General features: G+C 40.3%; 1 protein-coding gene across 1 annotated transcript in view; it reads left to right on the top strand.

Moving 5' to 3' along the window:
- The window catches only part of VPS16 (VPS16 core subunit of CORVET and HOPS complexes), a 205,314-nt gene that overhangs the window by 100,500 nt on the left and 81,794 nt on the right, over positions 1–23,020 (top strand). Inside the window, exons 12-16 of the mRNA XM_089684706.1 lie at positions 8,332–8,463; positions 9,226–9,353; positions 14,290–14,325; positions 16,402–16,510; positions 16,589–16,723. Coding sequence (XP_089540832.1) covers positions 8,332–8,463; positions 9,226–9,353; positions 14,290–14,325; positions 16,402–16,510; positions 16,589–16,723 — 540 coding nt within the window. The remainder of the gene's footprint in view (positions 1–8,331; positions 8,464–9,225; positions 9,354–14,289; positions 14,326–16,401; positions 16,511–16,588; positions 16,724–23,020) is intronic.

Below are 23,020 nucleotides of genomic sequence, written 5' to 3' on the forward strand. Positions count from 1 at the left end.
ATGCTGCATTTTTTCTGCACAGAACCACACTTAAAAATGCAGCGGAACGCACCAAAACACACCTTGAACACACACATGTCCCTATTTAAACTGAAGAAAATAGAGGGGTAAAAATCAACTGGAATACATAAAAAACGCACTGGAACACATCAAAAACGCACTGGAACGCATCAAAAATGTGCATGCGGAAACTCATGGTTGCCCTTCTCTGCACTTTCTCCAGTTCCCCAATATTCTTTTTGTGAATTGGTGCTGAAAACTGAACTGCATGTTTCTGATGATGTCTTATGACTAATGATTTGTAGAGGGGTAAAATGATATCTCTCTCTCTAGAGTCTATACCTCTAATACAAGAGAGGATTTTGCTCGCTTTAGAAATCGCAGCTTGGCATTGCATGCCATTATTAAGCTTGTGATCTACCAGAACTCTCAGATCCTTCTCCACCATTAATTCCCCCAGTTGTACTCCCCCTAGTTTGTAGGGTGCATGAATATAAACATTATATATTTTTTAAAGCAATGTCCCTAGAGAATAAAAGTCCAGGAATGTACCAGTATGTTGCTGGTCCTTGTTGAGGCTTTACAGTGGATAGAAATAGTCTAAACACCCCTGTTAAAATGTCAGGTTTCTGTGATGTAGAAAAATGAGACAAAGATAAATCATTTCAGAACTTTTTCCACCTTTAATGTAACCTATAAACTGTACAAGTCAGTTGAACACCAAACTGAAATCTTTTAGGTGGAGGGAAGTAAAAATTTAAAAAAAAAACTAAAATAATATGGTGACATAAGTGTGCACACCCTTAAACTAATACTTTGTTGAAGCACCTTTTTATTTTATTTCAGCACTCAGTCTCTTTGGGTATGAGTCTATCAGCATGGCACATCTTGACTTGGCAATATTTGCCCACTCTTCCTTGCAATAACACTCCAAGTCTGTCAGATTGTGAGGGCATCTCCTGTGCACAGCCCTCTTCAGATCACCCCACAGATTTTCCATCGGATTCAGGTCTGGGCTCTGGCTGGGCCATTCCAAAAGTTTCATCTTCTTCTGGTGAAGCCATTCTTTTGTTGATTTTGATGTATGCTTTGGGTCGTTGTCATGCTGAAAGATGAAGTCCCTCTTCATGTTCAGCTTTCTAGCAGAAGCCTGAAGGTTTTGTACCAATATTGACTGGGCTTTGGAACTGTTCATAATTCCCTCTACCTTGACTAAGGCCCCAGTTCCAGCTAAATAAAAACCACCCCAAAGCATGATGCTGCCACCACCATGCTTCACTGTGGGTATGGTGTTCTTTTGGTGATGTGCAGTGTTGTTTTTGCACCAAACATATCTTTTGGAATTATGGCCAAAAAGTTAAACCTTGGTTTCATCAGACCACAACACATTTTCCCACATGCTTTTGGGAGACTTCAGATGTGTTTTTGCTAAATTTAGCCAGGCTTGGATGTTTTTCTTCGTAAGAAAATGCTTCCATCTTGCCACTCTAGCCCATAGCCCAGACACATGAAGAATACGGGAGATTGTTGTCACATGTACCACACAGCCAGTACTTGCCAGATTTTCCTGCAGCTCCTTTAATGTTGCTGTAGGCCTCTTGGCAGCCTCCCAGACCAGTTTTCTTCTCATCTTCATAAATTTTGGAGGGATGTCCAGTTCTTGGTAATGTCACTGTTGTGACAGATTTTCTCCACTTGATGATAGCTGTCTTCACTGTATTCCATGGTTAATCTAATGCCTTGGAAATCCTTTTGTACACTTCTCCTGACTGATACCTTTTAACAGTGAGATCCCTCTGATGCTTTGGAAGCTATCTGCTGACCATGGCTTTTGCTGCAGTATGCGACTAAGAAAATGTTAGAAAAGATTTGCTAGAACAGCTGAACTTTATTTGGGGTTAAACAGAGGCACTTTAAATGATGGCAGGTGTGTAATGACTCCTATTTAACATGATTTTGAATGTGATTTCTTAATTCTGAACATAGCTACATCCCCAGTTATAAGAGGGTGTTCACTCTTATGCAACCACATTATTTTAGTTTTTTATGTTTATTTCCCCCCTAAAATATTTCAGTTTGTTTTTCAATTGAGTTGTACAATTTATAGGTCACATTAAAGGTGGAAAAAGTTATGAAGTTATTTATCTTTGTCTCATATTTTTGTCTCATCTCAGAAACCTGACATTTTAACAGGGCTGTGTAGACTTTTTATATCCACTGTTTGTAACAGAGAGCATGACCATATGATGAATCGGGTCTGTGAACCAATATGACCGGCCAAAAAAGTTTTAAATTCAGAAACTGTGATACATTGTCATGCGATTTGTCTGGCAAGAGCTGAATTTTGGTGGGTGGCAATGTATTGTTGTGCGTATAAATTGCTTTGGCCCACAATCAATTAACCTCCTTGGCGGTATCATTCTTTCCGATTTTTTTGTGCTGAAAGCGGTACCATTTTTTTGCATGGAAATATGTAGTTTTTTATTGTAGGCTGTAATTTTTAGGAATAACTCACTGAAATCTGTACGAACAAGAGTCTATTAAACATTCCGGATAGGATAAAATTTGAAACACGAAATCATAAATTATAATTTAATAAATAATCATAAAAAATAATAATATACTAATAATACATTTAATTCAATAATATAATCAAACCAAAAACACTAAAATTTGAAATACAGAGGCAAATTCGCACATCGCTGAGCAAAGTCGCAAAATCGTTTTCAGTGCCTGATGACGAATTTCCTCACAAATCATCACTCAATTCTGCAAGTGGTTCTGATTTACTATCGCTGTTCTAAAACCGCTTTTGAGGTAAAGGGACGCTTTTTGGACGCCATGGACTTTTCTAAGTTTCCAGGCAGAAAGAACAGTAAAAATGCAGGCAGGGCACAGGGCAAAGCACTCGGGACAAAATGTGAAATGCATTGAAATAGCAATGACAGCAAAAATGACATTTTTTAAAAATTTCAAATTTCCCGCCGGTTCCGGCGCCTGTACATCCCGACGTCACAGGGACCGGAACACAGGAGCCGGATGCCGGCATCGGCCGGAGGAGATGGCCGGGGACGCTGGAGGGGACACATCGCGGGAGCGAAAGGGCAAGGTAAGTGCTGCAGGGACCCCCAGAACATGTCTTTGGTGAAAATAACCCAAATTAGGATGTATTATTTAGTCTGTAGGAAAGTTATAGAGTTCACAAACTATGGGATATATCTGACTATTTATCAATCCTGAAGTACTGACGGCCAATCTAAATTCTTGAGGTCCAAGAATGTCAGAGCAGTACAGATATCCCCCCAAATGACCCCTTTTTGCAAAGTAGACAGTCCGACGTACTTCATAACAGGCATGGCGAGTTTTTTGAAATTGTAATTTTTTTTCATAATTTTTGGAAATGAAGAAATATAAAAAAATGATTTTCACTATTTTTTTTTTTTTTACATACTGTCACCAGTGCCGTACAGCGTCATCATATAACTTGCATGGCGGTGATCAGGGACACTGACTGGTGACAGTACGAAAAAAAATTGATATTTTTTTTTAATTTTTTTATTATTTTTTATAAAAAAAATTTTTAAGTTTTTTTTTTTCATATTTCACTATGACCAAAGTAGTATAATGTTACCATAGTAACATTGTACTACTTTGGGGAAGTGATCAGTATTTTTTTTTTTTTTTTACACAATTTTCTTATAGCAAAGAATTTCTTTGCTATAAGCAAGCATTTACCTGAATGACATCGATTCAGTCAGGGTTTTTTTTTTTTTTGTGCTTAGCTGTGATTTGGCCATGGCTAATCACATGACACAGCTTGCTGTGATTAGCCCAGCTTGTGCATGTGATCGCTGTGACCATTCACAGCTAGACACACTTGTATACAATGGATGGCATGAAAGGAAGCCATCCATTGTATACAACTGTCATGTGACCTGCTGTGATTGGTCACAGCAGGTCACATGGTACTGGCAATGGGGCCGGTACACAGATCTGTCATCGGCCGTGTCCGAGGTACACGGCCGGTGACAGATCACGTCGCTGCACGGCTCTGCGAGCAGGCAAACTGCGCATGACTGAAAGGACGCCATTTGGCGTCCACCTGGAGGGACAAGATCCTCGCCCGGCCGCAATCTGGCTGTAAGCCGGATGGGAACTTGTTAAAAAAAAAAAAACGTTAATTTTTTTTTTTTTTAATTCTCAATACAGTATACAATACAATATTGTATTTCTCTTTTACCATAGTAACATTGTACTACTTGGGGAGGGGGGGTTATTTTTTTTTTCATACACTTTACTTTGCAGAACCAAATGAAGAATATTGCTCTGCAATGCAAATGCCTGAATGAGTTAATTTCATGACCGTTCAAAATACTAGTGATCTGTGATGGGCTAGAGCTGGTCACATGGTACGGGGTGCTGTGATTGGCCCCATGTGTCATGTGAGAGCTGTGGGCCAATCACAGCTCACTAGGAAGAGAAGCAGAGCTGTTATCATCGGATCCCGTTCACCGGGATCTTCATTGACACACACAGTGGTCACGGGTGGGGAGCACTGCTCGCCCTGTATTAGTACAACCATAGTGACGTACACATACATTGCTTTGCCTGTAGCTGCCGCCTGTCCACAGTACATTGCGGGCCGGTGGCATGCGGTTAACTCCTGTGACTAGAGCAATACAATTTTACCATAGTAACATTGTACTACTCTGGGCAAGTGATCTGAATTTTTTTTCCTTACACATTATGATTGCTTATACCAGTGATTTTCACTGGTATAAACAACCATTTTTACTGAATGAAACTGATTCATTCAGTAGTTATTGTTGTGATTAGCTGTGATTGGCCACAGCTGATCACATGGTTCAGTTGGGCTGTGATTGGCCTTGTCTGTGTTATGTGATCACTGTGATCAGTCATAGCTTGCAACACAATTTTAAGTAATGGAAGGCATGAAAGGAAGCATACAATGTCATGTGATCTGCTGTGATTGGTCACAGTGATTACATGGTTCCAGCGTGATCCTGGGTGGACATTATATGACATCCTCCCAGGATAATAGGCATCCCTGTCATTTTACAATAAGTCAGGCAGGAAGGTGTTAAACTCAGGTGATCAGACCATTTTTGCAATTTTTCCATTGTTTTTTTTCCCTTACAGCAGTGGTCTCCATAGTGTGGCCCATTTCCTGCCTATATCTGGCCCTTGGGGCACTATTCCTTGCACTGATGCCAGCAATGAGCCACTATTTTTCCCACTGACACCAGTGATGTTCATTATTCCTTCCCCTATTGCCAATGATGGAACACTATTTCTCCCACTAATACCAATGATGGGGTATTGTTTGTTCTCTTTGACACCAAGACATTTTCTATTCACACTGACAGACCGGCCCCCCCCAAACTCTGAAGAACTGTAAACTAGCCCTTTGTTTAGAAAGTTCACAGACCCCTGCTGTACTGCTTTGAGGGTTTGTGAAGGACTCCCCAAAACATACATTTTCTGAAAGCATAGGACCAATAAAAAGAAGGTGCTACTGATTTTTACGTGATATTTGTGCAAATGTTTATCAGAACAATATTTTCGCTAAAAATACACAAAAATCCTTATTTGTGCACAAAAACACACAGGATCGGTGCGAGGATAGAGAGAATTGGTGCTGCAAGGATTAGTGCAGTGGGGAAGGGGGAAATAAGAGTGGCGTAGGGTGTGTATTTTAGGTTACAGGGTGGGAGAAATGTCACTAAATTAGCATGAGCTTATAGTAGGAGGAATGTCAGGTTAGTATGGCATACGGACCTGTCCATCTCAAATCAGTGCTGTAGGTCTGTACCCTGGCAGCATAAGGGTTATAGGACTTTGAAAAATAACACACTTGCTGGCTGGATCACCAAGTGAAAGTTAAGGACAAAAGGCCTAAAAAAAGAAAAAAAAAAAATCAGTTCCAACTGCTAGTCATAATTCCTAGTACAAAAGTATATCCCCAGAATAAAAAATGTTTATTTTCATGTGTCTACCAGGAGACAAAGCAGGTAAATTAGAGCCCTAACCTACTAAATGTTACCTTGATGCAGTACTAAAGTTGTCTGTTCGTTTACTGTATACTAATCAGATTAGTTTAACGCGTTAAGTCTATTTGCAGTAAAATGTTTCAAGCTTAGAATTGTGTTAATTTTACACTCACTTGATTTCAGCCTTACTAGCATATTATTGCTAGGCTGTATCAATTTCCACTTTTTACTTTCAGCCTTTTTATTAAACACAAACAAAAAGGTATCACATCAGATCAATAAAAAAACGATACATTACTTAAGCTGCCAATCCCAAGTGAAGCGATATTACTTAGGGGCACACATATAGCAAATTGCTGAAATAATTTTTCAGGGAAGGTCAATTTTTGCACATATATGTTTGTGGTCGCAGCAGACCATTGCAGACATGGACATTTTGGGCTTCTGAGGGTGCCTATTTTACAGAAGGAGTGGTGGGCATCAGGGATTTGCATTTCTGGTACAGGAGTTTTGTTATCAGTGACAGAAAAAAACTTTCAAATACACTGCCCACATATACTACATACAGTTGCAAGAAAAAGTATGTGAACCCTTTGGGATTACGTGGAGTTTTGCATGAATTGGGCATAAAGTGTGCTCTGAACGTCATCTAAGTCACAACAATAGAAGTACACAGTCTGCTGAACATAATACTACACAAACATTAGATGATGCCATGGTTTAATTGCACATAACATGTAAACATTCACAGTGCAGGGAGGAAAACGTATGAGAGACCCTAGCTTAATGACTTCTCCCAGAGCTAATTGGAGCCAGGAGTGAGCCAACCTTGACTCCAATCAGTGTGATGATATTGGATGTGTTGCTGACAGCTGTCCTGCCCTTAAAAAACACACACCTGTTTTGGGTTTACTGGTTTCAAGAAGCACTGTCTGATGTGAACCATGCCTCGCAGAAAAGAGCTCTCAGAAGACCTACGATCAAGAATTGTTGACTTGCATGAAGCTGGAAAGGGTTACAAAAGTATCTCCAAAAGCCTTGATGTTCATGTGTCCACGGTAAGACAGACTGTCTACAAATGGAGAAAGTTTAGCACTGTTGCTACTCTCCCTAGGCGTGGTCGTCCTGTAAAAATGACTGCAAGAGCACAGTGCAGAATGCTGCATGAGGTAAAGAAGAATCCCAGAGTGTCAGCTAAAGACCTACAGAAATCTCTGGCACATGCTAACATTTTTGTTGACACATCTACAATAAGGAAAACATTAAACAAGAATGGAGTACATGGGAGGACACCACGGAGGAAGCCATTGCTGTTCAAAAAGAATATTGCAGCACGTTTGAAGTTTGCAAAAGAGCACCTGGATGTTCCACAGCACTACTGGCAAAATATAATGTGGACAGATGAAGCCAAGATTGAGTTGTTTGGGAAGAACACACAACACTATGTGTGGAGAAAAAACAGCACAGCACACCAACATCAAAACCTCATCCCCACTGTAAAACATGGCGGAGGGAGCATCATGGTTTGGGGCTGCTTTGCTGCCTCAGGGCCTGGACAGATTGTTGTCATTGATGGGAAAATGAATTCCAGAGTTTATCAAGACATTTTGCAGGAAAACGTACGACCATCTGTCCGCCAACTGAAGCTCCGCAGAGGATGGGTGATGCAACAGGACAATGACCCAAAGCATACAAGTAATTCAACAAAACAATGGCTGCAACAGCACAGAATACGCCTTCTGGAGTGGCCCAGTCAGAGTCCTGACCTCAACCCAATTGAAATGCTATGGCATGACCTTAAGAGAGCGATTCACACCAGACCTCCCAAGAATACTGCTACACTGAAACAGTTTTGTGAAGAGGAGTGGTCTTAAATTACTCCAGTTCGTTGTGCAGGTCTGATCTGCAACTACAGGAAACGTTTGGTTGAGGTTATTGCTGCCAAAGGAGGGTCAACCAGTTATTAAGTCCAAAGGTTCACATACGTTTTCCTCCCTGCACTGTGAATGTTTACATGTTATGTGCAATTAAACCATGGCAGCATCTAATGTTTGTGTAGTATTATGTTCAGCAGACTGTGTTCTATTGTTGTGACTTAGATGACGTTCAGAGCACATTTTATGCCCAATTCATGCAAAACGCCACGTAATCCCAAGGGGTTCACATACTTTTTCTTGCAACTGTATGGAAGGCACTTTTTAGGCAATCTGCATATTGCACCCCCTTTCAGACTTTTTAAATCAAACAGCTGTATAATAAATTGTAGTGATGTGTTTTTTTATTTATTTTATGTATGTATGTATTTGGTTTTTTTTTTTAGAAACAGAGTCAGAAGGCTGATGATTATCTGCGTGAAATAAAGGATCAAAACCTGCTCCCTTTAGCAGTAGCAAAGTGTATTGAAGCAGCTGGTTATGAATTTGCACCAGAAATGCAGAAATCTTTGCTTAGAGTAAGTTGTACTCAAAACACGTTTTTTTTTACACATAGACCATAATTATTGAGCATGAATGCTTTTTAAATGTGTATATAATTAAATCCCTGGGGATTATTCTGTCAGGGTGTAATGAATGTAAAGTTTGTTTTGTTTTACGTCAAGAGAGATTAGTAATAATATTAATAAGCACGCTAAACTAGTCCTTAGCATGTTTTAATGCAAGCAATGCAATATGCCATGCCAGGAGCAATCATAAATTAGCCCTCGAGAACCTATAGACAGGTGAGAAGTACACTGTCTCTTTGTGAGTTAGGTAAATTCCCTGTTGTGTGCAGCCCTAGGGACACGTGAACAGTGATGCTTTTCATTGTATAAACTTCTCCCCTTGTATTCTGCAATTAGTACGAATTAATAATAGAAACGTGCTATTTGAGAAAACATGATGTCTATATATTCATATCTACATTTTAATAGTAAAGGCAAAAAAAGAGAGTCATGGTTACATGTCTGTTAAAAGTGGTTTAAAAGAACATTTGGGTATCTTACTGCATTGCATCACTTTTAGCAAAAGAAATGTATTCTAATAATTCTAAAATATACTTTTTCCTATGGACACACTAAAGGATATCTAAGACAAATATTTTTGTAAACACACACGCACACGCACACACTGCACAGTACTGAATGTATGCTGCATATGTATTGAGAATTGTGATATATTTATTTTTGCTATTGCCTGTACTTAAAATTAAATATTTTTCTTATTTTTACATATAGGCAGCCTCTTTTGGGAAATGCTTTCTTGAATCCTATTCACCTTCAGATTTTGTGACAATGTGCCGTGACCTTCGTGTTCTCAATGCTATCAAGAACTACCAGATTGGAATTCCTCTGAGTATCACTCAGTATCTTTTTAAATCAATAGTCTATTGAATATTGTAAAAGCTTTGTTGCCAAGTCCAGTATTATATAATCCTTTTAAATTATTATTAGGAATTAAATCCCAACTCTAGACATTTTTTTTTCTCCTCATTTCTTTGCCCACTGACAGGAAGTGAGGTGAAAGTTCTATCTAACCAGTTTAAAAAAAAAACTTGAAAAAAGTATTTCGTCTTCCAAAAGTCTAATTCCAAAAAAGGAAAGATTTTGCTTACATTATGTAGTAGCACTCAATTAATTGCTTAGTTATTTAAGTGATCTTAATTGATCTTTTTTAAACATATACATTTAACTGCCTCAATTGCTTCAGGTGCAGGAGTCAAAAATACACAAAAATCTTCTGCCAATTAGTTTGCTAAATGTGAGGCAGCATGATTTATGCTAAAAAGAAGTCGTTTGATTCTATTTGTAAATTGCTTGAAACATCTCTGGCATGAAAATAGCAAACTTTTCTAGTAGAAAACCTGGTCCTAGCCATTCAGCCTGTTGTGCTGCATTATTGACTAGGAAAGCAGCTCATCATAGTGATACACTATTCTTGTGGAATGGGATGGAGTTTGGACAGGTTCTGGGCCAGGAAAGGTAGACTAGGGCATCCTTAGTAGGTTAATCAGTAGCTAAACTGAGCTGATGTGCAGGTACTATGGAGTGGCTGCTGTGGTGTAGCAGTGGCAGTTTAGAAACTGTACACTTTCCCATATTCTATCCAAAACCGAGCTCCTTGTCTTCCCCCCACCCCTTGCCCCCCCCCCCCCCCATCCTCTCCATCACTACTAACAACGCCACCATCTCTCCCACCCCACATGCCAAAGTCCTGGGTGTCACCCTGGACTCCCACCTCTCCTTCCTACCCCACATCCAACTGCTATCTAGATCTTGCAGGCTCCACCTCCGCAACATCTCCAAGATACGCACATTCCTCACCCCAGACACCACCAAACAACTCGTACACTCCCTCATCATCTCACGCCTGGACTATTGCAATTCCCTTCTCACTGGCCTACCCAAACGAACGCTATCCCCACTCCATTCGATCCTAAACTCAGCGGCCAGACTCATCCACCTCACCAAGCGCTCCACATCTGCCTCCCCCCTCTGCCAATCCCTTCATTGGCTCCCGATTGCCCAATGCATCAAGTTCAAGCTGCTAACCCTGACCTACAAGGCCATTCACAATGCCACCCCAAACTACATAACTGACCTGATACCCAGATACTACCTTACCCGTGCCCTCCGCTCCTCACAGGACCTCCTGCTCTCTAGCTCCCTGGTCTCCTCCTCCCACGCCCGATTGCAGGACTTCTCTAGGACTGCCCCCATCCTCTGGAACTCCCTACCCCAATCCATCAGACTGTCACCCACCCTCCTCACCTTCAGGCGCACCCTGCAATCCCTCCTAATATATATATAATATAATAATTATATTATTATAATAATAATAATAATATGCAAGTTTAATAAGAAAACACCTAGGTATCCACATATACCTTTATTAAATGAGCCCTCTTCTGGAATTCTAAGACGCTCCTAATCTTGTGTATTTTTCCTTCTTTCTTAACCTCCTATGGTAACATTGTACTACTTTGGTCATAGTGAAATATGAAAAAAAAATCTTAAAAAAAAATAAAAATAAAAAAATAAAAAATAATAAAACAATCATATATATATATATATATATATATATATATATTTTTTTTTTTTCATACTGTCACCAGTCAGTGTCCCTGATCACCGCCATGCCAGTTATATGATGACGCTGTACTGCACTGGTGACAGTATGCAAAAAAAAAATAGTGAAACTAATTTTTTTAATTTTTTCATTTTCCGAAAAATTATGACAAAAAAAATACAGCTTCAAAAAACTCGCCATGCCTCTTATGAAGTACGTCGGACTGTCTACTCTGTAAAAAGGGGTCATTTGGGGGATATCTGTACTATTCTGACATTCTTGGACCTCAAGAAATTAGATTGGCTGTCATTACTTCAGGATTGATCAATATTCAGATATATCCCATAGTTTGTGAACTCTATAACTTTCCTACAAACTGAAAAATACATCCTAATTTGGGTTATTTTCACCAAGGACATGTAGCAGAATACATCTTGGCCTAAATTTATGAAGAACAATTATTTATTTGCAAACTTTTATAACAGAAACAAAGAAAAACGTGTTTTTTTTCAAAGTTTTTGGTCTTTTTTTCTTAATTTAGCAAAAAATAAAAACCCCAGTGGTGATTAAATACCACCAAAAGAAAGCTCTAGTTGTGTGAAGAAAATTATAAAATTTTAGTTTTGGTACAGTGTTGTATGACCGCGCAATTGTCATTCAAACTGTGAGAGCGCTGAAACCTGAAAACTGGCCTGGGCACGAAGGTGTAAAATTGCCCGATATTGAATTGGTTAAAGAAGAAAAATCAGTTGCACAATCCTGTCAATATTAAGCATAAAGCTTACTACAGCTAATCATTTTGTGTATAGTTCTACTTTAAATGCTAGCTTGAGGTTCATTTTGATATGTTAATGGTTCAGCTAATTAACCACTTCCAGACTGGACACTTTTACCCCCTTCCTGACCAGGGCAATTTTCAGCTTTCAGCGCTATCACACTTTGAATGACAATTGCGCAGTCATGCAACACTGTACCCAAATTAATTTTTTACCATTTTTTTGCGACAGATAAAGATTTATTTTGGTGGTATTTATTCACTGCTGGGATTTTTATTTTTTTTGCTATGTAAATGAAAAAGTCCAAAAATTTTGAACAAAAGTGTTTTTTTTATAAAATTTTGCAAATAAATAATATTTCATCATAAATCTTTGCCAAAATGTATTTTGTTATCTTTTTAGTAAAAAAAAACCAAAAACAAATTAGTTTATAACCAAAAATTATAATTTTTAAACATTTTTTGTACATTTTATTTTTTTATATTATTATTTTTTATTTATTTATTTTTTTTTTACATACTGTCACCCTAGCAGTACAGTGTCACCATGGTGACACTGTACTACTTGTGGGGGGTGATGAAGATTTTTTTTTTTTGTACAATGATTGCTTTTACACCCATATAGGATGTAAAAGCAATCATTTCTCTTTCTCTCTGTGTGCATTCCTGCACTCATTGAGAAGTACTGAGTGAGCTGTGATTGGTCACAGCTTGTCACATGGTACAAGGCTGTTGTGAATAGCCTTGTACCATGTGACCTCTGTGATCATTCACAGATTTCACACGTAGTAAGCAATGATTGGCCAATCAGTGATCACATGATCGGGACCTCGTACAGAGGTCCTGCCCAACGATCGGTGTTTCACTGTGTCCGGAGGACACAGCGGGCACCGGATCGCGGTGCTGCGCGCTCCCAGGGAGCGCGCACAAGCAGGGTGCGGGGAGGCCGTTCATAAACGGCCACCCGACCCTGTACTGCCACCGTCCGGCCGTTTATATGCAACGGCCGGTCGGGAAGTGGTTAATAAAGCTCTTTTCACATGGGCAGCAGTCCTCCCTAACCTCTGAAAAGTGATCAGCAGTGGCTTCCAGGCATTCAGGAGGCTATCCTGCTACCTTCTAAATGTGGCTTCTAAATTCTGGCTTTCTTTTTATCCCAAGGACTAGATTTTGTACAGAAAAACTGTGTTGCAACTGTAAGCTAAGCATTTGACTCACAATTAAGTTAGCGTTCCCATTGACCTTAACAGGTGAGTTTGACCAGCAGTGCTGATTGTCAAATTCAGCATGCTGATTTAAATTTGCGGCAGCATGTTTACCACCGTGTCTGGCTACCATGGGAGGCTTGATGTGGGTGGTCAGGGTGTAGTAAAAATGCACAATAACCGCTTCCCATCTACCCTATAGCAGAAGTACTGCTACAGGACGGCATGGGTGCACAAAAATGTGTGTGTGTGTGTATATATATATATATATTTCTGGGTAGGGGGCGAGCGCCCTACCCGTTCCGCCATTCGCAACCTCTGTTGTCAGTCACCGGGTCCTGGCTCGTGATTACTCGCTGGAGCCCGATGATTGCCGAATATCTCCGACGGGGGGGGGGAAACAGTTCTCTCCCCTGTCAGCTCCTGCACACTTCTTTGCATGGCTGTACATAGCACAGCCATGCAAAGCAGTGTGCTTACAGTGAAGCACACACACAGCCCAGTATCTAAAACGGCACACACACAGTTAACCCTTTGATTGCCCCACATGCTATCCCCTTCCTAACCAGTGCCATTAGTACAGTGTCAGTACTTTTTATTAGCACAGATCACTGTATTGGCGTCACTGGAGATGTCAGTGACACCAAGTCAGTTCCCCCCTGTGTCAAAATGCCTGCCGCAGTCCTGCTATAAGTCGCTGATCACTGCCATTACTAGTAAAGAAAAAAAAAAAAATTCCAGTATATATACTCCGCCATTTGTAAACGCTATAACTTTCATGCAAACCAATTAACTTGCATGTATTGGGATTTTTTTTAGCAAAAGACATGTAGCAGAATACATTTTGGCCTAAATGTATGACAAAATTTGATTATTTTAAATTTTTTTACTGGACATGTTTAATAGCAAGAAGTCAAAAATGTTTTATTCTCAAAATTGTCGGTCTTTTTTTTAATTACGCAAATAATAAAACCGTACAGGTGATCAAATACCACCAAAAGAAAGCTCTATTTGTGTGAAAAAAGGATGTAAATTTAATTTGGGTGTAGCGTTGCATGACCGTGCAATTGACAGTTAAAGTAACGCAGCACTGTAACGCATATAATGGCCTGGTTAGGAAGGGGGGTAAATTCTCTGGAGGGCAAGTGGTTAACCACCTGTTTTACTGCCCTTTTACTGTTTGTGTGAAAAAGGTCTTTACATTTGGTTGCGGTTTTCCTCTGCATATAGAATTATCCTTAACATTTCTGCAGATACAAGCAACTCACAATTCCAGTGCTGCTTGATAGGTATTGTTCTATTTCTTGATACATTAAATTTCGAATTAGCCTAAAGTCTAGTACGCTGTCCAAATGTTCGCCGGCATTGTGTATAGCAGCAGGTCCGACAGAAGTCGACTGTTTGGCTGGCTTCTGTCGAAGTGCCATGACCGAAAAAGATCTGTCGATCAGCTCCCGATCAGCACTCTCAGGCTGAGAGTGCTGACCAGAGTGTTCTGGCATGGGGTCGTTCCCCTGCCAGAATACAAGAGCACAGCGGGGGAGATCGCTAGACTAACATTGTGAATAGTTCATATATTGGCTCCTCCTGAGCTTTCATTCAGCCTGTTAGGTTGAATGAAAAAAAAAAATAGAAATGTGTATGAGGCTTTTCTCATACCATTAATTATAGTGCCTTGAAAAAGTATTCATATCCCTTGAAATTTTCCTCATTTTGTCATGTTACAACCAAAAACGTAAATATGTTTTATTGGGATTTTATGTGATAGACCAACACAAAGTGGCACATAGTTGTGAAGTGGAAGGAAAATGATAAATGGTTTTAAACATTTTTTACAAATAAATATCTGAAAAGTGTGGCGTGCATTTGTATTCAGCCCCCCTGAGTCCATACTTTGTAGAACCACCTTTCTATGCAATTACAGCTGCAAGGCTTTTTTGGGATGTCTCTTACCAGCTTTGCACATCTAGGGAGTAAATTTCTTTGCCCATTCTTCCTTGCAAAATAGCTCAAGCTCTGTCAGATTGGATGGCGAGCGTCTGTGAATAGCAATTTTCAAGTCTTGCTATAGATTCTTAATTAGATTTTGGTCTGGACTATTCTAACACTTGAATATGCTTTGATCTAAACCATTCCATTGTAGCTCCGGCTGTATGTTTAGGTTCGTTGTCCTACTGGAAGGTGAACCTCTGCCCCAGTTTCAAGTCTTTTGCAGACTCTTAAGAGGTTTTCTTCTAATATTGCCCTGTATTTGTCTCCATCAATCTTCCCATCAACTCTGATGTGCATCTTAGTTTTCTGCCACACAAAGCATTTTGCTTTTAGGCCAAACAGTTCAATTTTGGTCTCATCTGACCAGAGCACCTTCTTCCACATGTTTGCTGTGTCCCCCACATGGCTTCTCACAAACTGCAAAGGGACTTCTTTTGGCTTTCTTCTTGCCACTCTTCTATAAAGGCCAGATTTGTGGAGTGTACGACTAATAGTTGTCCTGTGGACAGATTCTCCCACCTGAGCTGTGGATCTCTGCAGCTCCTCTAGAGTTACCATGGGCCTCTTTTTTGCTTCTCTGATTATTGTTCTCCTTGCCCGGCCTGTCTGTTTAGGTGGACAGCCATGTCTTGGTCGGTTTGCAGTTGTGCCATGCTCTTTCTCTTTTCTGATGATGGATTGAACAGTGCTTTGTGAGGTGTTCAAAGCTTGGGATATTTTTTTTTAACCTAACACTGCTTTAAACTTCTCCACAACATAACCTGTATAGTGTGTTCCTTGTCCTTCGTGATGCTGTTTGTTCACTAATGTTCTCTAACAAACCTCTGAGGGCTTCACAGAACAGCTGTATTTACACTGAGATTAAATTACACACAGATGAACTCTATTTGCTAATTAGGTGACTTCTGAAGGCAATTGGTTCCACTTTCCACTAGATTTTAGTTAGGGGTATCAGAGTAAAGGGGGCTTGAATACAAATGCACGCCACACTTTTCAGATATTTATTTATAAAAATATTTTGAAAACCACCATCATTTTCCTTCCACTTCATAATTATGTTCCATTTTGTGTTGGTCTATCACATAAAATCCCAATAAAACACATTTACATTTTTGGTTGTAACATGACAAAATGTGGAAAATTTCAAGGGGTATGAATACTTTTTCAAGGCACTGTAAATACCATTATAATTGAACTATAGATTCTAGTAATACCAGATGTTCATTCTAAAATTCAACACTGAATAATATGTTAGCACTTTATTAAAATAGATAAAATTCAAAGTTGACACACTCATAATGTCTGGGAAAACATTGGCTTCTTCCTTAAAGTAACTAATTAAAAAAATAATTGTGTCTTCCTATAATTGACAGGTTAGTTTTGAGAAGACTCTATCCGCTTGCTGTTAAAGTTTGTGAACACTTAAAGCAGCCTGACTCTCAAGGAGTGAGCCGAATTCTAGCTCACTGGGCATGCTACAAGGTAAAGTTTTTTCCATATTTTTTCTTTTTCGTTTTGTGTTTGAAGCATGTTGTTCTATAAAACCTGTGCTGTGTTCAGGTTCAGCAGAAAGAGAAAACTGATGAAGAAGTAGCTCAGGCCATCAATCAAAAGCTTGGCGATGCTGCAGGCATTTCATATTCAGAGATTGCTTCAAAGGCATGTGACTGTGGCAGAACGGAATTAGCTATTAAAGTAAGTATATATTGTTACATTTTGTATGTAAAAAGTAACAGCTCTTCACATAGAGAACATTTCCAGGGAAATGAACTTGGTCAATATAGAGCCACCCTCAACATGCGACAATCGCACGACCGCGACCAACAATAATACATCATGCCCGCGGCGACAGACCCCAGACCTTCTCACCAAACTCGTGACCAAAGGACCGGCTGATCTAAAATCGCGATGTGACGTGCGTAACAATGCCACACTCAGCTGCACCCTGCACAACGATTGTCCAGCTAATGGAACGCAATCGACGCCCTGGCAGCCTGAATGCGCTTGTTACTGGGTCGGGTTAATTACGCAACTAACCCTTCATTGCCACGACCCCTTTTTGTACAGAGAAAGGGGAAACTTTCTTTATCCAATATACACTGTAATGGTTGAAAAGTCGCCTGTCCAATACGGTCACCTCAGGCCGATTGGGCAGAGGATTAAACAAACACAGTAGTGTCTCTTCAAAAGGCAGGGATTCGTTAATTGCAATTAAGCGCTTTAGAAACAGTTTAACACTTTCAGAATGAAAGATTTATTACTAAAAGAGTCAAACAGGTGCAATAAAATATTTACAGAAAAAGATGTAACTAAGATATATATTTATAAATAAAAAATAGGAAACAGCCCAGCACAGCAAAGAGATAACAGGAAGAAGTTAAAAGGTTAAGTTACTTGCCATGTTAAGCCTTAAGGTAAGCAGATCCAAGTTGCAGAGCGGAAAGGGTCTTTGATCTCCTGCTGTTACGATGTTAAAATTAGGAGATGTCTTTCGCTTAGCCTCAGGCCTACAGCCTTTGCTTTTTTTAAGTCCCCCAACAAGGGGGGTGGCTCTGAGTAACTGGCCAATACTCTGTCATAGATCTGTCATAATCCATGATATGAAACATAGGGGAAAACCTGACTTGAGGAATGTTCATTTCATTCTGTCACCTTAAGCTGTTAGGTTTTATGAGGTTACAATCTCTTTCCATTCCTGGGAGAAGCTGCCTTATCTGTTTTATGATGTGTGAGCCTACACAGGTTCTTGGGTCAGTGCTTCCCAATTCTCTGAGGAACACTGGCCTTATCATCACTTAGGTGAGGAAGGCTACACTTTCGCAGACTGCTCTGCACCGAACTAAGGATGCCTTAACCTGCGGTTGACCCATAACCAGCACACACCACATCTGTCATTGTGCCTCTCAGGAAGGGAGGGGGAAGGAGAATGAAGGATTGAGGAATACTGCTAATACAAAAGGGGGACTCCGCGTCCAACTCTGATGAGCACGTTTGCTACACAGGGGTGCTCAACCCATGGCCCAAGGAGCCCTCTGATTTGACCCATGACCTCAAACCAGGGAAGCTCATGCGATCAATGATCACCAACCCTTCGTCCCAGAGCATCACCAGAGTGCATGGACCTGGCGTCAACAGCAGAGAAAGCAGGCAGATCTGGAGGGAGCAGGAGCCACATAAGCTGATACTTATACCTCTGTAGCGCAGGCTCCTGTCCCAGGCGGAGTGATACCGAGTGCACTCCACCTCCTATCCTTTCTAGCAGCCTGAAGAGTGATACCAGCAGAAGCTGGAAAAGGAAAATTAAACACCACATACACTGCACTTGAGCATATTAGCACTTATAAAAAAGGGTTATTAGGCTGCTATCACACTGATCCACAGGTGCAGCGCAGTGTACCTATGACTTTCCTGTGGGTTAGCTGGGAGTTAGGTGTAAGTTAGCTGCTCTGAGCAGCTTCTATTATTCCTGCTGGCATGGTGCACTTTCTGAAAGAGCACCAAAACTGAAGGCAGAAAGTGCAGCATGCCCGCAAGATATAATAGAAATCTATGGCTCAGTGCAGCTAACCCACAGGTTCACTGCGCTGCACCCTCTGTGTTTGTAAACCGCAGCACGTCATTGTGAAAGCAGCCTTATAGGGGGATCAGGACAATAAGGGTTCGTTTACATTTGTGGTTTCGGTGCGGTAAAACCCCATAGTTCATTGTGGCCCACGATCAGTTACCAAATCATTTAAGTGGCCCTCGCTCTTCAAAAGGTTGAGCTCACCTGATGTAGAGCATATGAAAAGGTTTTGTGACCAAAGTGCCCTTAACCTCTTGGATGAATTAAACCTTGTAAGGCAGGACAATAAAAGAACTATTCAATACTGCAAGTAGTATTTTACCTGTACAGATCCCTTATTCCTGGCACAAACTGTACATGCATACTTCCCAACTCACCTTGATAAATTTTACTGCACTAAAGCACCACCATAGGCCATCCAAATTTTTCCCTAAATGTAACCATTTTTTGAAAAAAGACTTCACCCATTTTGCTTATTTCTACTCCACTGGAGTTATCAAATAGGGCCTATCTGGACAGAAAAGGTATATTTGGAAAATATAGTAAAGTATGCTTTGTGTGTTGTCACAGCAGAATTGTGGCCATACTTTATATATATTTTGTATGGGAGGGAATACTCTCTTTTCAGCTCTTTAAATGCTGCATATACAACAAGGATTGCTTATTGTTGTCCTAAATTTGTTAATAATGTTTCAGATTAGTAGAGTTGTAGCTGCACTTTCAATTAACTTTTTTACCTTTTTTAATAAAATTCATATTCAAAGGAGACTTTAGTCCGTTTGGACATAAACAATTAAATATATACAGTAAGGTCCATAAATATTGGGACATCGACACAATTCTAACATTTTTGGCACTATACACCACCACAATGGATTTGAAATGAAACGAACAAGATGTGCTTTAACTGCAGACTGTCAGCTTTAACCTCCCTGGCGGTTTTCCCGAGTGTAGCTCGGGGTAGAATTTCTATACCACAAGCGGTAACCCCGAGCTACACTCGGGCTTACCATGCGGCGCTGCTCTGGGGGTCCCTGCAGCACTTACCTTGTCCTTCGTTCCCATGATGTGTCCCCTGCAGCGTCCCCGGCCATCTCCTCCGGCCGATGCCGGCATCCGGCTTCTGTGTTCCGGTCCCCGTGACGTCGGGACGTACGGGCACCGCCGGTGGCGGGAAATTTAAAAAATGTCATTTTTTTTTTTTTCAATTTTAAATAGTAAAACATTGCTGTTTCATCCCATTTCACATACATATTGTCCCTAGTGCTTTGCCCTGTGCCCTGCCTGCATTTTGTCTGTTCTTTCTGCCTGGAAACTTAGAAAAGTTGATGGCGTCCAAAAAGCGTCCCTTTACGTCAAAAGCGGTTTTAGACCGGCTAGAGAACAGCGATAGTAAATCAGAACCACTTACAGAATTGAGTGATAATGATTTGTGGGGACATTTTCCTAAAAATTACAGCCTACAATAAAAAACTATTTCCATGCGAAAAAATGGTACCGCTTTCAGCACAAAAAATCAGAAGGAATCATACCGCCAAGGAGGTTAATTTGAGGGTATTTACATCCAAATCAGCTGAACGGTGTAGGAATTACAACAGTTTGCATATGTGCCTCCCACTTGCTAAGGGACCAAAAGTAATGGGACAATTGGCATCTCAGCTGTTCCATGACCAGGTGTGTGTTATTCCCTCATTATCCCAATTACAATGAGCAGATAAAAGGTCCAGAGTTCATTTCAAGTGTGCTATTTGCAGCACCGGTGAGCTCAGCAACACCAAAAGACCCGGAAGACCGCAGAAAACAACTGTGGTGGATGACCGAAGAATTCTTTCCCTGGTGAAGAAAACACCCTTCACAACAGTTGGCCAGATCAAAAACACTCTCCAGGAGGTAGGTGTATGTGTATCAAAGTCAACAATCAAGAGAAGACTTCACCAGAGTGAATACAGAGGGTTCACCACAAGATGTAAACCATTGGTGAGCCTCAAAAACAGGAAGGCCAGATTAGAGTTTGCCAAACGACATCTAAAAAAGCCTTCACAGGTCTGGAACAACATCCTATGAACAGATGAGACCAAGATCAACTTGTACCAGAGTGATGGGAAGAGAAGAGTATGGAGAAGGAAAGGAACTGCTCATGATCCTAAGCATACCACCTCATCAGTGAAGCATGGTGGTGGTAGTGTCATGGCGTGGGCATGTATGGCTGCCAATGGAACTGCTTCTCTTGTATGTATTGATGATGTGACTGCTGACAAAAGCAGCAGGATGAATTCTGAAGTGTTTCGGGCAATATTATCTGTTCATATTCAGCCAAATGCTTCAGAACTCATTGGACGCCGCTGCACAGTGCAGATGGACAATGACCCAAAGCATACTGCAAGAGCAACCAAAGAGTTTTTTAAGGGAAAGAAGTGGAATGTTATGCAATGGCCAAGTCAATCACCTGACCTGAATCCGATTGAGCATGCATTTCACTTGCTGAAGACAAAACTGAAGGGAAAATGCCCCAAGAACAAGCAGGAACTGAAGACAGTTGCAGTAGAGGCCTGGCAGAGCATCACCAGGGATGAAACCCAGCGTCTGGTGATGTCTATGCGTTCCAGACTTCAGGCTGTAATAGACTGCAAAGGATTTGCAACCAAGCATTAAAAAGTGAAAGTTTGATTTATGATTATTATTCTGTCCCATTACTTTTGGTTCCTTAACAAGTGGGAGGCACATATGCAAACTGTTGTAATTCCTACACCGTTCACCTGATTTGGATGTAAATACCCTCAAATTAAAGCTGACAGTCTGCAGTTAAAGCACATCTTGTTTGTTTCATTTCAAATCCATTGTGGTGGTGTATAGAGCCAAAAGTGTTAGAATTGTGTCAATGTCCCAATATTTATGGACCTGACTGTATTTATCTCATACTGGGTGTGTTATGCAAATTACTAACCAACAGCAAACTACCAAAAAGGTCTAAAATCATTTCATTCATGGGAACGTACATGTATTTAGCCATTAAACCAATCTATATACTGCTGAATATCCCATTTGTCACTTTAGTATTGTAAAAGGCATTATAAAACATAGAACAAACAAAAAATGTATACATCAGTGCCACACAACTATAACATTCTACATATGGAAACTATGTAATATATAATGTATAATGTACAGTTGTGTTCAAAATAATAGCAGTGTGTTGAAAAAAGTGAATAAAGCTCAAAATAGCTTTTATTTCCATACACACAAATGCATTGGGAACACTACACATTCTATTCCAAATCAAAACATGAAGAAAAATATATCAAATTTGTGTTGTTCCTCTAAAAAAAAAATTGAAGAAAAGTGAATATAAACTGAAAAATGTTTGAAGATTTTGCTTTCCTTTGAATCTCTTAATTAATATTTAGTTGTATAAGCACTGTTTCAGAGAACTGCTGTACATCTGTGTTGCATGGAGTCAACCAACTTCTGGCACCTGTGAACAGGCATTCCAGCCCAGGATGATTGGACTACATTCCACAGTTCTTCTCTATTTCTTGGTTTTGCCTCAGAAACGGCATTTTTCATGTCACCCCTCATGTTTGCTATTGGATTAAGATCCGGGGATTGGGCTGGCCACTCCTTAACGTCAATCTTGTTGGTCTGGAACCAAGATGTTGCACGTTTACTGGTGTGTTTGGGGTCGTTGTCTTGTTGGAACACCCATTTCAAGGGCATTTCCTCTTCAGCATAAGGCAGCATGACCTCTTCAAGTATTCTGATGTATTCAAACTGATCCATGATCCCTGGTATGCGATAAATAGGCCCAACACCGTAGTATGAGAAACATCCCCATATCATGATGCTTGCGCAACCATGCTTCACTGTCTTCACAGTGTACTGTGGCTTGAATTCAGTGTTTGGGGGTCGTCTGACAAACTGTCTCCGGCCACTAGACCCAAAAAGAACAATCTTACTTTCATCAGTTCACAGAATGTTGCGTCATTTCTCTTTAGGCCAGTCAATGTGCTCTTTGGCAAATTGCAACCTCTTCAGCATGTCTTTTTTTCAACAGTGGGACTTTGTGGGGCTTCTTGCAGATAGCTTGGCTTCACATAGGTGTCTTCTAATTGTAACAGTACTCACAGGTAACTTTAGACCTTCTTTGATCTTCCTGGAGCTGATTGTTGGCTGAGTCCTTGCCATTTTAGCTATTCTTCTATCCATTCGAATGGTAGTTTTTTGCTTTCTTCCACGTCTTTCAGGTTTTAGTTGCCATTTGAAAGCATTTATGATCATTTTAGCTGAGCAGCCTATCATTTTCTGCACTTCTTTATATGTTTTCCCCTCTCCAATCAACTTTTTAATCAAGGTACGCTGTTCTTCTGAACAATGTCTGGAACGACCCATTTTCCTCAGAATTTCAGAGAGAAATGCACTGTAACCAGCAT

Source organism: Staurois parvus, unplaced genomic scaffold, assembly GCF_062004578.1.
Source record: "Staurois parvus isolate SC_StPar_1 unplaced genomic scaffold, SC_StPar_1.0 ptg000353l, whole genome shotgun sequence".
Taxonomy (NCBI): domain Eukaryota; kingdom Metazoa; phylum Chordata; class Amphibia; order Anura; family Ranidae; genus Staurois; species Staurois parvus.